This window comes from Oryctolagus cuniculus, chromosome 18 (assembly GCF_964237555.1).
Source record: "Oryctolagus cuniculus chromosome 18, mOryCun1.1, whole genome shotgun sequence".
NCBI lineage: Eukaryota > Metazoa > Chordata > Mammalia > Lagomorpha > Leporidae > Oryctolagus > Oryctolagus cuniculus.
The window spans coordinates 1,532,973-1,549,591 of record NC_091449.1 but is presented as its reverse complement, the minus strand read 5'-3'; the positions used below and the strand labels follow the sequence as shown (position 1 = coordinate 1,549,591).

General features: G+C 47.2%; 1 protein-coding gene across 2 annotated transcripts; it reads left to right on the top strand.

Moving 5' to 3' along the window:
* ZNF543 (zinc finger protein 543) lies at positions 1-15,565 on the top strand. Of its 2 annotated transcripts, XM_002721908.5 has the most exons (4): positions 1-364; positions 6,863-6,989; positions 9,434-9,529; positions 13,094-15,565. In XM_002721908.5, the coding sequence occupies exons 1-4, from the start codon at positions 335-337 to the stop codon at positions 14,680-14,682; spliced, it is 1,842 nt and encodes a 613-aa protein (XP_002721954.1). In that variant the 5' UTR covers positions 1-334; the 3' UTR covers positions 14,683-15,565. The 2 variants fall into 2 exon arrangements, with proteins under 2 accessions (XP_002721954.1, XP_051691250.1); XM_051835290.2 differs by lacking the exon at positions 6,863-6,989 and having other exon boundaries at positions 10-364.
* Positions 15,566-16,619: the final 1,054 nt, after the last annotated feature.

Below are 16,619 nucleotides of genomic sequence, written 5' to 3'. Positions count from 1 at the left end.
AAACGTCATCTTCCAGTGCCGGGTTGTTCCTGACAGGTTGTGGGCAGCGGAGAGCAGGGCCGAGCGTATTTCCAGCCTCGAGTGAGGAGTGCGTCCACCATGCGCACGTCTGTGTAGCCTGACACTTCCCCTCGTACTAGCAGCGTGTCTGTAGCTGGGACCTCAGCCTCCACACCCGCCTTCTGTGTCCACCTCCGACGCGGTGCCGTGCGCTTTGTGCGCGTTTGGCACGGAGACTGGGTTTCTGAGTGCGACAGCCAACCGAGGTCACTGCACCGAGGGCAGAGAAGGGCTGGGGGTCGTCTGCGCCCCACTGGGTCCTCAGCGTCCCGAGATGGCGGCGGCGTTGATGGACCCGGAGCAGGTGAGTGGATGGGGTTTTGGCTTTGCAGCCTCTCTGCCAGCTCGGAGAGATCCGGGTAGGCTGTAAGCCTCGAAGCCACTCGATGTCTCCCTGTCGTTGTCACTTGTTTATGAACAGCTGTTGTCACTTTATCGCTGTCCCCTGACGCTGTCCGGACTCTGACAGAGCTCAGTCGGAAGGTGAAGGACTGATGATGCCTCCTTGGGGCTCCCATCGCGCGTCATAAATGCAAACGCTGACTGTGGCCTTGAGGCTCTACCGCTGACCTTGTCTCCTTCAGCTTTCCCCATGTTCGTCAGCATCCAGCTGTTGCGGGTTGAGTAGGATGTGTCCTCAAAACTCATGCAACTGTTTAACATCTTTTTTAAAAAGGGTTTATTTTGTGGATTTGAATGGCAGTGTTAGAGAGAGAGCTTCCATCTCCCGGCTCACTCCCCAAATAGCCAAAACAGCTAGGGCTAGGCCAGGCCAAGCCAAGAGCCGGGAGCTTCCTCTGGGTCTCCCCCGTGGGTGCAGGGGCCCAAGCACTAGGGCCATCTTCCACTGCTTTCCCACGCACATCAGCAGGGAGCTGGATCAGAAGTGGAGCAGCTGGGACTTGAACCGGAAGCCACATGGGATGCCTGTGTCTCAGGAGGCAGCTTTACCTGCTACCTGCTGCACCACAATGCCGGCCCCTAAACCAATGCCTTGATCTAATGATTGATTGATTGATTAAGGGTGGAGACTGGAACTAAAGTTGGCATCTCAGAGGTGGGGCCCATGGGTCATTGGGGGTGTGCCCTCAGAGGGTTCAAGGTCTTCCTAGCTGCACTCTCTCTGCTTACCTCAGGACGTGATCCTTTCTCCACACCCATCATTAGCCAGACTCCAGACTGTGGGGCCAACCCGCCCTGTAACCTCAAACTGTGAGCTGAAACAAACGAAACTCCTCTCAGGTGTTTTAGTGAAAATAATGGGAAATGGGCTAATACAGAAAATTGGTATGGGAAAATGGGGTTGCCACTATTAACTACACCTTTAGATTGGGAGGAGCCTTTGGAATTGATTTGCTGGCAAGGGTTGGAAGAATTTGGAGAAGGCTAGGGAAAGCCTAGAGTGTTGTAAGCCGAGTGTGTTGGGCAACTCTGATGGGGCTCAGTCGGTAGAAATGTGAAGGCAGAAAGGCCAGGCTGATGAGGTTTCGGTGGAAATGAGATTCTTATTGGGAATCGGATTAAGGACCAGCCTTGCTGCAGTGTGGCGTGGGGCCTGGCTGTATAGTTTCTCTGTGGGGAGAGTTTGTGGGATGCTGAACTTCGTGGTGGCCTGGCTTGTTTGGCAGAGATTGCCAGAGTGTTCAGTCAGTAGTAGAGATGTTAATGGCCACTCATAGAACGTTTTGCAGTGAGGATCAGGAGCAGAAGGGAGCAGAGTGGTGGTGGTGGTGGTGGTGGGGGTGGTGGTGGTGGGGGTTGACTAGAGAAGGAAGAAAAGGCTGCAGTTCGGTTTGGGACAGGAAACTCCGTGGAGAAACTGCTTCCTGAAGACATTGGTTCAGGTAAAAGGTAGTCATGTGTTAATGGGCAGGACAATGGGATGGAGACTTGAAGGCTTCTACCTCTTTGAGGCTACTTCTGCAGTCACTGCCACATTAGAGGCATAGAAATGCAAATTTGTTTTGGGGATCTTCCTGGGCAGAGTCCTCTCATGAAGCTGTGCCCCCGTTGGTAGCAGATCTCAACACTGTCCATTTGGTGGCTTGTGGGGTGCAGGAGCACTGGCCCTTAGGCATCCTTTTTTTTTTTTTTTTTTTTTAGATTTTTAAAATTTATTTGAAAGAGGGCCGGCGCCATGGCTCACTTGGTTAATCTTCCACCTGTGGCGCTGGCATCCCATATGGGCACCAGGTTCTAGTCCCGGTTACTCCTCTTCCAGTCCAGCTCTCTGCTGTGGCCCAGGAGGGCAGTGGAGGATGGCCCAAGTGCTTGGGTCCCTGCACCCACATGGAAGACTAGGAAGAAGCACCTGGCTCCTGGCTGCGGATCAGCGCAGCGCCGGCCATAGCGGCCATTAGTAATGGGAGTGAACCAACGGGAGGAAGACCTTTCTCTCTGTCTGTCTCTCACTGTCTGTCACTCTGTCAATAAAAAAAAAAAAATTTATTTGAAAGACAGAGTTACAGATGGCCACCACTGGCAGAACTGGGCCGATCTGAAGCCAGGAGCCAGGAGCTTCTTCACTTCTGGTCTCCCACATGGGAGTAGGGGCCTGAGGACTTGGGCTTTCCCAGGCCATAGCAGAGGGCTGGATTGGAAGTGGAACAGCTGGGGCTCAAACTGGTGCCCATATGGGATGGCCACACTGCAGGCGGTGGCTTTACCTGCCTTGCTACAGCACCAGCCCCTAAGTACCTTAAATTTTTGAGCTGGAAGACCGCACTTTCACCACTCTCCTTTGTGATCTGATGCCCCTACCTGACCACACCTGGATGCCTACCTGCCAATCCTGCTACATAACCATGCCCTTTTGGAAGTGGATAAAAGCCCTGAAACACGGTGGGCCTGGCCCTTTCTTTTTCCCTTTTTGCCCTTTTTCGCCATTAAGGACCTTTGTTGCCCTTGTTGCCCTGCACCTTCGGGCCGCCTGCGCCCTCAGCCTTCGCTTCGCTGCCTGTGATAAGCTGCTAGTAGTAGCTGCTCTTAACCAGCTGCACGTGGCTTCCGACCTGCTCTCTGATCATTGTAGCCCCAACTTAATTTCCAGACTTTCCTTCCTCCCTTAAGGTCCTCACTCTCCAATGCATTTCTCTCACTGAATAAAAAGCTTAAAAACTTACCATGCTGCCTGGTTTATTTGAGGCAGGATTCAGAATTCTCTGAATTCATGGCAAGAACCCACACAGCTTATTACTTTCAGAAATATTAGTAAGCAAATCGGTATCAAACCTACAAACCTGACCATGCAAAGTTCTCTTCCATTTCCCAGCCTTTGTCCGTGCACTTTTTCCTTTGCCTGGGACGCTGCCCTTGTTTCCGCCTACATGTCACCTGTTTGGAGATGCCTTTCCTACTGGTTTAGACTGCAGTGGCCCTTCACACAGGCCCAGGTGTTAAGGGCTGGGTTGGGCCTAAATTGATTTTCCAGACTCTTGTCTTTTACTTAGAGAAGAATTCTAAGTACAGACCCAAACAGCATGCAATGTGATAAACTTTATTTACAAAGTGGGAAAAATACACAGGCTCATTAGGGCTTTATGAGGAAGAGTGAGCCAAAGAAAGGGAATTATCACACCCTGCTCTCTTCATGAGTCCACGAGGAAGAGCTAGAGAACTTCTGTTCTTCCTAGCTTTTTATGAGCTTTAAAAAAATAGAAGTGTTTACATGGTGCCACCCCTACATCTCCAGTAACAGAAAGTACTTCTTGGGGAGAGGTCTTCTGATTGACAGGTAAGTGAATGTGGCAACCCAGTGTGAAGGAGGTACAGTTTCCAGCACATGAACTTAAAATTATCTAAGCTTTCCTACATCACAGGGTCTGGCATTTTTATGTAGGAAGGCCAGAACATTAAAGGACCATGCTGAGTTGATTTTGTCCAGGATATTACAGGAACAAATAATTACAACAGTGTCATAATAGCTGAGGTGTCCTTTATGTGGGCTGGTAGGCAGCTATGATATATCACCTCATTTAATCCTGAAGTCCTTAGAATTTGGTCCTATTATCATCATGCTAACAGAGGTTCAGCTACATGCCCCCGGTCACTACCATTCTTAAAGTATCGGAGACTAGCAATCAGTACGTCTACCATCACAGGCTAGGTAGACCTGTGGGTGTCATCTAAAGTGAAGTTTGCCAGATGAGCAGACCTACTTCCAGCAAGATGTCTTGGGCATGTGGGGTCATGGTATTTCATGCAGGTGGAACTGTGTGCCCAAAAAAGGGTATTTTGGTTGATTGAAGTTCCTATCTACTGACACTTGTCCTGGCTGGGAAGGTGAGCTTGTATGGTCTTACATGTCTCATCCTACTCAGCCAGGTTATACGTATGTCTTGTCAAGGGTCCATGTTATGCTTTTCACAGCTTGCTGTATCCCGTGACTCCTGTTCCCTCTGCCTGAAATAGTCTGGCCTTTGGGATCTGTCCCAGCATGACTGGGTGGGAAGAGGAAGTGGTGGCTCATTATGGATCCTCCTGGGCACTTGCTTCAGGTCCTACCAATTCACAGACATGTGTGAACACCTTAGGTGACTTTTTTATTGGTATTTTTATTTTGTAGTTTATTTTATATAAAATTTTAAATATAATTTTTAATATTTTGCCACATTCACTGCATATATAGACTTTATATGTATTACATTTTTCTTGAAAACAGTAATATCATGAAGTGAGGGATTCATGACAGTGATCATGATGTGACTGTCATATACATGATATGATTTAATGAAGCAATATTTATAACTAAATGCCAAATGATATCTACCCAGTTTTTATACTCTATTTATTAACTTCCACAAATAAGAGAAAGCTGCAATATTTGTCCTTCTGGGCTGACTAGTTCAATCCATTTTGTTGGAAATGTCATGGTTTCATTCTTTTCAATGGCTGAGTAATAATCCATTATGTATATATACCTGATTTTCTTTATCCAGTCATCAGCTGATGGACATCTAGGTTGACTCCATATCTTTGCTCTTGTGAATTGAATTGCCTTAAACATGCGGATGCAGATCTCTCTCTCATATGCTGATTTCACTTCATTTGGGTATAGTAGTCAGCTTTTGATTACTGTAACTAAAATATCTGAGAGATGCTTCTTGGGAAGGAAAAGGTTTATTTTGGCTCATAGTTTGGAGGTCGCAGTTCAGGATCAGGTGACCCCATGAGTCTGGCATCTGATGGAGCTGGCAACAGTAGAACATGTGTATGGGAGAAATCACATGGTGGTCAGGAGACAGAAAGGAAAGTTAGGCCAAACTTGGCCTAAGAAACCAATTCTGTTGCTAAAAATAGCTTACAAGGGCCAGATCCAGTGACCTAAAGGCCTCACGCTGAATCCATCTTTGATAACTGGATCAAGAATCCACCCTGATCCACTCGTTGGTCCATTGACCATTAACCGCAGGACTTGGGGTTAAACTTCTGCATGAGTTTTGAGGAACTATATCCTATTCAAACCATAACAGTGTTGATTTCCAGGGCTATAGCCATTCACTCCAGTCTGTCTGTCTGTCTGACTTTCTTTCTTTCTTCTTACAAGATTTATTTGTTTATTTGAAAGTCAGAGTTACACAGAGAGAGGAGGAGAGGCACAGAGAGAGAGAGAGAGAAAGGTCTTCCATCCTCTGGTTCACTCCCCAATTGGCTGCAACGGCTGGAGCTGCACCGATCTGGAGCCAGGAACCAGAGCTTACTCTGGGTCTCCCACATGGGTGCAGGGACCCAAGGACTTGGACCATCTTCCACTGCTTTCCCAGGCCATAGCAGAGAGCTGGATTGAAAGTGGAGCAGCCGGGTCTTGAACCGGCGTCCATATGGGATGCCGGCACTGCAGGTGGCGGCTTTACCTGCCACGCCACAGCACCGGCCGCATCTCCAGTGTTTCTACAACATTTTTTCCCTTTAATTCTTATGACTATTCTTGATGAAATGGGAAATATTATATTGATTTGGAAATTGAGGCTCAAAGAAAAGAAATGACGAGGTCGGTGCTGTGGCGCAATGGGTTAACGCCCTAGCCTGAGGTACCAGCATCCCATATGGGCGCCAGTTCGAGACCTGGCTGCTCCACTTCCGATGCAGCTCTTGGCTGTGGCCTGGGAAAGCAGTGGAGGATGGCCCAAGTGCTTCGGCTCCTACACCTGTGTGGGAGACCCAGAAGAAGCTCCTGGCTCCTGGCTTCAGGTTGGCACAGCTATGGCCATTGCAGCCATCTGGAGAGTGAACCATCGGATGGAAGACCTCTATCTCTGCCTCTCCTCTCTCTGTGTAACTCTGACTTGCAAATAAATAAATCTTTAAAAAAAAGAAAAGAAATGATGTCCCCCAAGGTCACATAGCAGGCCCATATTGATTTAAGGAGTTTTGATTTTGAAGCTTGAGTTTCTTCCTGTAGAGCTGGGCACTTTCAGTTGCATTACCGTGGCATATAAGGCTGTCAGCATGAGACAGAACACACGGTGATGGCCAGTAAGCTCAGATGCTGTTGGTTGTTTTTGTTATTCTTTCCCGATTCTCTGACATTCCAGATTTACTCTCTGTTCCTCATGGCCCACTCAGTAGTGTTCTAACATTGCCTCAGTTTTCACCAGCTTGTCACTGGAAGCCTCTCCTTCCTCTGTTCTCTCATGGTGTCTCCAAGTGCGTGTGCCCCTGGCCCTTGAGCACAGCACAGGGCTCAGCCCCTAGAGGTGCCTGATGGTTTGGCACTCCGGTTTCTGCGTCTTTTGCTGTGATTGAGTGATGGCTTCTTATCCTAAGTGTTGCAAGGCAAACATTACTATCCCTGACTTTCCAGGTGTCTGTGACCTTCAAGGATGTGGCCCTGACATTCACCCAGGAGGAGTGGGGACAGTTGGATGTGGCTCAGAGGACTTTGTACCAGGAGGTGATGCTTGAAACCTGTGAGCTTCTGGTCTCCCTTGGTAAGTCCTCTCCAGCATTTGAGGCACCTGAAGTTTCCCTCCTACTCTGGCTGTGGGTCTGGCTGGTCAAGCCCTCCTTGCTCCCCACCCTTTGCACTATTTTCTGGAGTCACCCCTTCCTTCCTGACCTTGGATCTCAGTTAAGGAGGGTTAAGCAAGAAACATAGTTTCTATATGTGTAGGCAGGAGATGGAAATGTTTTGCAGAACCCAAAGTCAGCATTTCTAGCTGGGCCCCTTGAGAGAGGAAGCACAGTTATGCCCTGCTTCGAGGTCTATTGGCTGCTCTTTGTGAATGTGCTCCTACCACTGTCTTGTCAATTTTTTTTTAATTTGTTTGAAAGGCAGAGTTACAGAGGGAGACACAGAGAGAGAGAGCGAGAGAGAGAGAGATTGTCCATCCGCTGGTTCACTCCCTTTAATGGCCGCAATGGCAGGAGCTGGGCCAGCCTGAAGCCAGGAGCCTGGAGCTTCCTCCAGGTCTCACATGGGTGCAGGGGCTCAAGCACTTGGGCCATCCTCTACTGCTTTCCCAGGAGCATCAGCAGGGAGCTAGATGGGAACCAGTGCCCATAAGGGATACTGGCATCACAGTTGGCAGCTCAACCTGCTACACCACAACACCGGCCTCTGCTACTGTCTTCTCAGGAACTTTTTCTATATGATGGCTTGTGGTTGTTGTTTTTTTTTTCCCCCAGAAGGAAGTGGCCACCTGATTCTCAGAGCCCTTTTCCTTTCCCATGTCTACTTCCTGCATGTTTATATTGTTTCTCTCTTCAGGCTCCACTTACTTACCTCTCCTGGTATCCTGTCCTTTATAAGTAAGGAAAACAGCTGGAGCAGTGAGTTCTCTGTAAAGCGTAATCCATTCTGTGTAAAAAACACTTTCCAGGGCTGGCACTGTGTTGTAGTGGCTAATCCTCAGCCTGCGGCACCAGCGTCCCATATGGACACTGGTTCATGTCCCAGTTGCTCCTCTTCTGATCCAGCTCTCTGCTTATGGCTTGTGAAAGCAATGGAAGATGGCCCAAGTGCTTGGGCCCCTGCACCCTCATGCAACACCCGAAAGAAGCTCCTGGCTCTTGGTTTCAGATCAGCTCAGCTCCGGCCACTGCAGCCATTTGGGCAGTGAACCAGCAGATGGAAGACCTCTCTCTCTGTCTCTCCTTCTGTCTGTAACTCTACCTCTCAAATAAATAAATAAATCTTTTAAAAAAATACTTTCCTTATGAGATGCTGTCCCTTACATTTTGGGTTGGTAAGAGACCTTTGTTCCATGACTATTGATATTATTAGGTGACGCTTAATGTTTGTGTCAGTATTTGCATGTGATCAAATCATTTTGTAGGATTTTTCCCCAGTTTTTTCATGTTTTAGTGATTCATGAAATCCTGAAGCCTAGAGTCTCTGAGTCTGCCCCCACCCTCCCCTGGTATTCCCTGAGGATTGAATCCCCTGAGTTAGCTCTCCTTCTCAGCTACCTCAGCAGCCCACACATTAGTGTTTGCTGTTTCCTCCCTAACATGGGCACACTTGAGAGATTAGGGTCTGGTGCCAAAGCCCAATCCCAGTCATACTTCTTTTGGGTCATGTGTTCCGGGGCAAGTTAGTGAACGCTGTGCACCTTCATTTTCATATGGATGAAATGGGAGGTACGGTAGTATCTGTTTCATACAGCTGTTGTGAATGTACACACCAGAGAGCAGCACTTGGTGACATGTGCCTGTGTGCAGGTTAATAACTGTGACTGCTGGTGTCACCAATTCTTACTGAAGTCTTGATTGTCAGCAGTATGCTTGGAATCCCTGTTTTCAGCAACAGTGTTGTGTAGCTTTGTGGTTAAAATGGCCAAATGCCACAGATGACCAGACTCGGGTTTACGTCTTGGCTCAGCCATTCACCATTTCCCAATGACAAATCACTTTATCTGGCTGAACTTTAATTTCTTCATATATAAAATGGTGTTGATCACAGTATATACTTCATGTGGGTGCTGTGAGGAAATACTGAGATAGAATTTTTCATGCAAGGCTGACAGAAATAGCAATATAATACTTTGCTTAGGACCTGAAAAAAGACTTGGATAAATGAAGACATTTGCTTCTTCCTCTTTATTCAGAGTGGCCAGTGTAGGTCACCATTCACATTAGACCACAGGATCAAGGATGTCATTTGCAAGATGAGGGAGGCCTGGGCTTTTCCACTTGCCAAGGAGGCTGTGGTCACCTGGGGAGTGTTTAAAATCTGTTGATGTCCTGGCTAATCTTCAGATGTTTGAATTATTCTATAGTGACAAATAGGCATTCCCAGGGCTCGCCAGTTCACAGACAGTTAAGGCTTTGTGCCTTGGAATACATAGACAGTAACTTTAGGAAATGTGTCTGCACAGTGTTGAGATTCTAGAATGGAGTTCAAAATTATCCCTATGTCCGTTTCTATTCACAGGCTGTCCTTTGTCCCAGCCAGAGCTTATTCACCAGATGGAGCACAACCCAGAGGTATGGATGGCAATGAAAGAGCTCTCCCAGAGCTTCTGTCCTGGTAGGTACCAACAGCTGGCAAAGTGGAGAGAAGGGACCTAACAGAACAAAAGGTGACCGCTTGCTTATGAATGGGTTGGGGGTGGGGGGTTGGAAATCCAACTGAAGTCCGTTCATTCTCACTGCTTTGTAGGTGTCTCATGAAAACCTGTAAGATTTATTTACTTATTTATGTGAAAGGCAAAGCAACAGAGAGAAGAAAAGATATTTTTCATTTGCTGACTCACTCCCCAGATAATCACAATAGCCAGGAACTTCGTGCAGGTCTCCCACTGAGTGGCAGAACTTGACCATCTTCCTGAGGCTTTCTGGGCACATTAGCAGGAACTTGGATTATAAGCAGAGCAGCAGGACTCAAACTGGCTCTCTGATATTGTGGCAGCATCGCAAGCCTCAGGTTAACCTGCTGTACCACTATCCTGGCCCACTGTTTGACTTTTCATCCCATTCCTTTAAAAAATATTATTTTTTAATTTATTTGATCTTCTAGTTCACTCCCATAATGCCTGCAATGGCCAGGGTCCCGAAGATAGGAACTTGGAACTCAATCCAGGTCGCCCATGTGAATTGCAGAGATCCAGCTTACATGAGCTTTCATTGCTGCCTCCCAAGATCTTCATTAGCAGGAAGATGGAATCAGGAATCAAATCCAGGTGTTCCCATATAGGAGTACTACAATTCTGTTTTCTGGTGGGTGGAAGCATTGACTTCTGTTAAAAATATACTCTGGTGTGTTTACAGGCTGGGTTGCGGAGTAAGCCTGTGTTTGGCTTTAATAGAAACTGCCCAACATATAGGCAGAGTGACTGCACCATTTCATTTTCCCAGCATCCGTGTGTGAAAGCTTCCATTACTCCCATTCCTTGTCAGCACTTGGTACTGTGCTCTTTGCTCTGTGAGGCCCTGTGAGGAGCTTTCTTTGCTCTGTAGTACTGCGGCTAGTCCTTGTACGGTCACTGCTTTCATCCTAACAGTGACTGGATGTTCATGATTCACAGTTTACTGAACCCTGATGCAGTGCCTGCCACTGTGCCACGCACTGTCCTGGCATTTTTCTCATTTAATGCTCATGACAACCTATGAGACAGAAACTCAGAGTTCTGCATAGTGTCTCAAATAAGGAAATTAAGACTAGAAACAGCCTCACCTTAGTCTAACCTCAGCTGATTTGGTACAGGCAGGATTTGGACTAAGGTGTTGGGACAACAGAGCTACATTCTTCCTCTTCCTCTTTCCTCCTCTGCCTTTTCCTCCCCCCACTTCTCTCTCTTTTAAAAGTTTTATTTATTTGAAAGGCAAAGTTACAGAAAGATCTTTTATCCACTGGTTCACTCTCCCAAATGGCTGCAACAGCCAGGGCTGGAACTCTATTTGGGTCTCCTACATTGGTACAGGGACACAAGCACTGTGGACATCTTCACTGCATCCCCAGGGAGCTGGGTCAGGGGTGAAGCAGCCAGGACTGGAACTGTCACCCACCTGGGAAGCTGGAGTCCATCGCAGCGGTTTAATCTGCTGCACCACAACACCGGCCCCCGGAGCTGCATTCTTAACCTCCAGCAACAATAGCTCAAGATGCAGCACAGACTTTTCCAGCCTCACTGTGGTGTTTGGCTGCCTTGAACTCTTTCCCTGTTCTCACTGGAGTTGCCTGCTGTTCTTACTCTGCCCTTATTGAGTTTTCTGGGACTAGGGCTGTGATTTTTATGCTTTTAAACCAGAATATTCCTGTGGTTTCTATACTGTTTTTATTGGATGTCAGTTATGCAGATTTTGATTAGTCATAAACCTTAGTTTATGATATTCTCTCATCACTGACTCATGAGTGACCATGATTAACTAATATTAGTTTAATTATTCATTCTCATGCATTTCTCAATGATATCACTCAGCATGAGGACATTACTCATACTATACTCGCTTAGACAGTTTTGGTTGCTGTAACGAAAATACTAAAATTTGAATGGCTTAAACAGCAAATATTTCTCACAGTCTTGGAGGTTCGAAAGTCTAAGATCTAGGTGCTGTAAGATCTGGTGTCTGGGGAGAATTTTTTTTAAGATTTATTTATTGGAAAGGTAGAGTGACAGAGGGGGAGAGGGAGAGAAAGAGATTAATTTTCCATCTGTTAGTTCATTTCCCAAATGGATACAACAGCCAGATCTGAGCTAGGGTGAAATCAGGAGCCAGGAACTTCCATCTGGCTCTCCAGCATGGGTACAGGGGCCCAAGTCCTTGGGCCACCTTCTGCTGCTTTCCCAGGTGCATTAGCAGGAAGCTAGGTGGAAGCAGAGTAGCTGGGACTTGATCTAGCACCCTGATGAGGGATGCTGATGTCACTAACAGCAGCTCAACCTGCTGCACCACAGTGCTAGCCCTTTGTGTCTCTTATAAGAGCGCTAACCATATCATGGGGATGCCACTCTAAGACCTCATTGTTTTACAAGGGCTCCATTGCTAAACGCCATTGTGTCGGGGTTTCTGTTTACAGCATAAGCACTTTAGGGCACAGAGATGCTCAGACCATCACACCCACCTGCCTACCTTTGTGTGCTTCTTCCTTTTCCATGCAGACTTCTTCAGAGATGATCATTGGCTTTGGTTTTTGGGTATAAGTTTTTTTTTTTTTTATTTAAAGTGTTTTCACTTAATATTTTTCAAAAGAACAATGTTTCAAGAGTCCAAGGACTCCTACAAAATAATGCAAGCATAAGTTTCAGGGATTTCAAATCATAGTTGGTACAGAGTCACTGTTTTCATCTTCTTTTTTTTTTTTTAAGGATTTATTTATTTATTTGAAAAGTAGAGTGAGAGAGAGACAGATCTTTAATCTACTGATTTTCTCCCCAGGTGGCCACAATGGCCAAGGCTGGGCCAGCCTGAAGCCAGGAGCCAGGAGCTTCATTTGGGTCTCCCAGGTGGCTGCAGGGGCCCAGGGACTTGGGCCATCTTCCTTTGCTTCCCCTGGCACATTAGCAGAGTGATGGATCAGAAATGGAACAGCCAGGGGCCGGCGCTGTGGCGCAGAGGGTTAGTGCCCTGGCCTGAAGTGCCAGCATCCCATATGGGCACCGGTTCTAGTCCTGGCTGCTCCTCTTCCAATCCAGCTCTCTGCTATGGCCTGGGAAAGCAGTGGAGGATGGCCCAAGTCCTTGGGCCCCTGTACCCACATGGAAGACCCGGAAGAAGCTCCTGGCTCCTGGCTTCAGGTCAGCACAGCTCCAGCTGTTGCGGCCATCTGGGGAGTGAACCATCGGATGGAAGACCTCTCTCTCTGCCTCTCTTCTCTCTGTGTAACTCTGACTTTCAAATAAATAAATAAATCTTAAAAAAAAAAAAAAAAAAAAAAAACTGTCCTCTGGGAACTTAAAAAAAAAAAAAAAAAAAGAATTGGAATCGCCAGGTCACAAACTAGCACCCATATGGGATGCTAGCATCATAGACAGTGGCCTCACCTGCTGTACCATGACACTGGGCCCATCCTCTGGTCCCTGCTGAAATGGTAATTTTATTTATTCTATGATGCTATCACTAATAACCCCTCTGTATGTTGTATTCCCTTCAGGTGAGAACACAAAACCTAAAGCCACAGAGCCCAACCCTTTGTTCCTGCATGAGAAAGTCTCATTCCGGGAACATCTGATAGAGGGAGCCTCAAGGGATTCCCTGTTGGTACACTCCAGGGATCAGGATGGGCCATCTGAAATTCAGGAGGAACACTTGAGACCAGGGATGGACACCCAGAGGGAGTGGCTCCCTGGGAAAAGGAGCCCGGAACATGGTTGTTTAGAGACAGCTGGTGTTTGTTCAAGGATTGTACAAGAGCAAGTCTCTGCAGAAGATGCCATCTGTGATAGTGACTCTAATGGACCAGTTACCGATCCCGTGATTCATGAAGGAAGGAATCTCTACATATGCAAGGAATGTGGGAAAGTGTTTAACAAGAATTGCTTCCTGACACGGCATGAGCGGATGCACAGCGGGGTGAAACCCTACAGATGCCTAGAATGTGGGAAAACCTTTAGTAAGAGCACACATCTTCTTCAGCACCACATCATCCACACCGGGGAGAAGCCCTACAAGTGCATGGTGTGTGGCAAGGCCTTCAACCGCAGTTCACACCTTGTACGGCACCAGCGGATCCACACTGGGGAGAAGCCTTACAAGTGCGGTGAATGTGGAAAGGCCTTCACCCACCGCTCTACTTTTGTCTTGCACAAGAGGAGCCACACTGGAGAAAAACCTTTTGTGTGCAAAGAGTGTGGCAAAGCCTTTCGAGATCGGCCAGGTTTTGTAAGACACTACATTATTCATACTGGAGAAAAACCCTATGAGTGCCTTGAGTGTGGGAAGGCCTTCAACCGCCGGTCATGCCTCACATGGCACCAACAGATTCACACTAGAGTGAAACCCTTTGAGTGCAACGAATGTGGGAAAGCATTTTGTGAAAGTGCAGACCTCATTCAGCACTACATCATCCACACCGGGGAGAAGCCCTACAAGTGCATGGAGTGTGGCAAGGCCTTCAACCGCAAGTCACACCTCAAGCAGCACCAGCGGATCCACACTGGGGAGAAGCCGTATGAGTGCGGTGACTGTGGAAAGGCCTTCACCCACTACTCCACTTTTGTCTTGCACAAGAGGACTCACACAGGAGAAAAACCCTATGAGTGCAAAGAATGTGGGAAAGCTTTCAATGATAGGGGCGACCTCATCCGGCATTTCAGCGTCCACACTGGTGAGAAGCCCTTTGAGTGCACGGAGTGTGGGAAAGCCTTCAACCGCAGGTCGCACCTCACCAGACACCAGAAGATTCACACTGGAGAGAAGCCCTATGAGTGCATTGAGTGTGGGAAAGCTTTTTGCCGGAGTGCAAACCTTATCCGACACTCCATCATCCACACTGGCGAGAAGCCCTATGAGTGTAGTGAGTGCGGGAAGGCCTTCAATCGCAGCTCATCCCTCACTCATCATCAGAGGATTCACACTGGGAGAAACCCTCCCAGCGGAACAGGGGTGGGAAGACCCTTTGCAAGTATGCAAGCTTCAGTCATCCCAGAGCTTGTGTTAAGGAGTGACTTTTTGAATGTCACCACTGAGAAAAAGCTGTGGTCAGAGGAAACATCCTACTCAGCCTCCAGCCATCCATACTGAAGAGAAACTGCATTAGCATTGCGGATATTGGTCATTGAAAGGGTGCTGTTTGAAACTGGCCCAGCCTTGAATTTGTTTCTGCCTCTCAGAATTCATCCATGAGAAGGACCCAGCGGTTATTACTGTTATGTGCTCTTAGGGAAACCTTCGGCCGAAACTGTACTCTTGGTTCACGGTACAGTGTTCTCTCAGGGATTTCTATTTATACTTTTTTTAAAAAATTATTTATTCAGGAGAGAGAGCACTCATATTTGCTGGTTTACTTCCCAGATGCCTGCAGTGGCTGAGCCTGGGACAAGGCCAAAGCCAGAAACCAGGAACTCAATCAAGGTCCCCCATGTGGGTGGCAAGAACCCAACTGCCTGAAGCTGGAGGCAGGTTTTGAACCCAGGCACTCAGATATGGGTTGCGGGCATCTTAACTGCTAGGCTGAATGCCCACCACTCTCAGGGATTTTTAAATGAGGAGGAAGAGACACAGAAAGGAGAAACCAATGAAAGCATAGCTTCATTAGACACTTTGGCAAGCCTATGGTGATTTGGAATCCCTTTTTTTATGGATAGATGAGAATGTTATTTCAGAAACAAACAAAAGGGCCTCATCTTTTTTTCCCCATATATATATATTCACTGCCACCCAGCGTCAGTACAGTTAGACAAATGAGAGTTTGTTTAAAAAAATGTATTGGAAACATTCTTTATTTTGTTTCTACCCTTGAGCAAGAGCGTTAAGTCATTGAGAAGTATAGAAACTCGAGTTGTGAAATACTTTCATATATAAGGAGATAAGAATGTATATATCAGTGGACACATTTCATCACACACCTAAGACTGAATTTTAAAAGTTTCTCCATTTTCTAATAAACAGGCAATTTTTAAATTTATTTGAGACAGATTGATTTCCCATCTGCTGGTTCTTTCCCCAAATGCCTGCCAAGGCTGGGGCAGGGCCATGGCCAAGGCTGGAGCCAACTACTCAAGCAGTCATTGCTGCCTCCAAGCTCTGCATGGGCAGGAAGCTGAAGTCGGGAGCCAGAACTGGACATGGAGCCTAGGCATGCCAATGTTGGATGTGTGTATCCCTGCCAGCATTTTAACTGGCCACCTGGCCCTCTGCATGTGGGATGGGGATGGTCATGTAACTATATACAGTGTGGCCCAGATGAGACCTCATTCTTTTTTTTTTTTTTTTTTTTTTTGACAGGCAGAGTGGATAGTGAGAGAGAGAGACAGAGAGAAAGGTCTTCCTTTTGCCGTTGGTTCACCCTCCAATGGCCGCCACGGCTGGCGCACCCCACTGATCCGAAGGCAAGAGCCAGGTACTTCTCCCGGTCTCCCATGGGGTGCAGGGCCCAAGGACTTGGGCCATCCTCCACTGCACTCCCTGGCCACAGCAGAGAGCTGGCCTGGAAGAGGGGCAACCGGGACAGAATCTGGCGCCCCGACCGGGACTAGAACCCGGTGTGCCAGCGCCGCAAAGCGGAGGATTAGCCTAGTGAGCCGCGGCGCCAGCCCGAGACCTCATTCTTCCCTCTGGTATTTCTCAACTTCTTAAGTCCTCTGGAAAGAGAAAATCTCTTCTATGATTCTTTAGAATTGAACTTCAACAAATTTCTAGAGATTGAATTACAGCCAAAACAAAATTTAAAAAAAATATATAAATTAAGTGGAAGGATTATGATAGTCACAACAACAGGTGCAGAGAAGGTATCTCACTTCTAATTTTATGAAAGGTGTAAAGGTTCACTGTAAAATGACTGGAATTATATGAAGGGTGACCTGCAAGTGTATATTGCAGATATGTGTACAATTCACAATTGTCATCCTGTACTTAGTCTATTTTTATTGTCAGTACTTTGTTTTTCTGGATATACAATTTGCTTGTTCACTCCCCAAATGCCCATAACAGTCGGGGCTGTGCTGTTATCCAGGGGTTCC

Bases quoted from the DNA above. Each gene is read 5' to 3' on its own strand.
- ZNF543 (XM_002721908.5), top strand. From the start codon at position 335: ATGGCGGCGGCGTTGATGGACCCGGAGCAG. The intron at 365-6,862 runs GTGAGTGGATGG...CTGACTTTCCAG, and splicing joins CGTTGATGGACCCGGAGCAG to GTGTCTGTGACCTTCAAGGA. The intron at 6,990-9,433 runs GTAAGTCCTCTC...TTCTATTCACAG, and splicing joins TGAGCTTCTGGTCTCCCTTG to GCTGTCCTTTGTCCCAGCCA.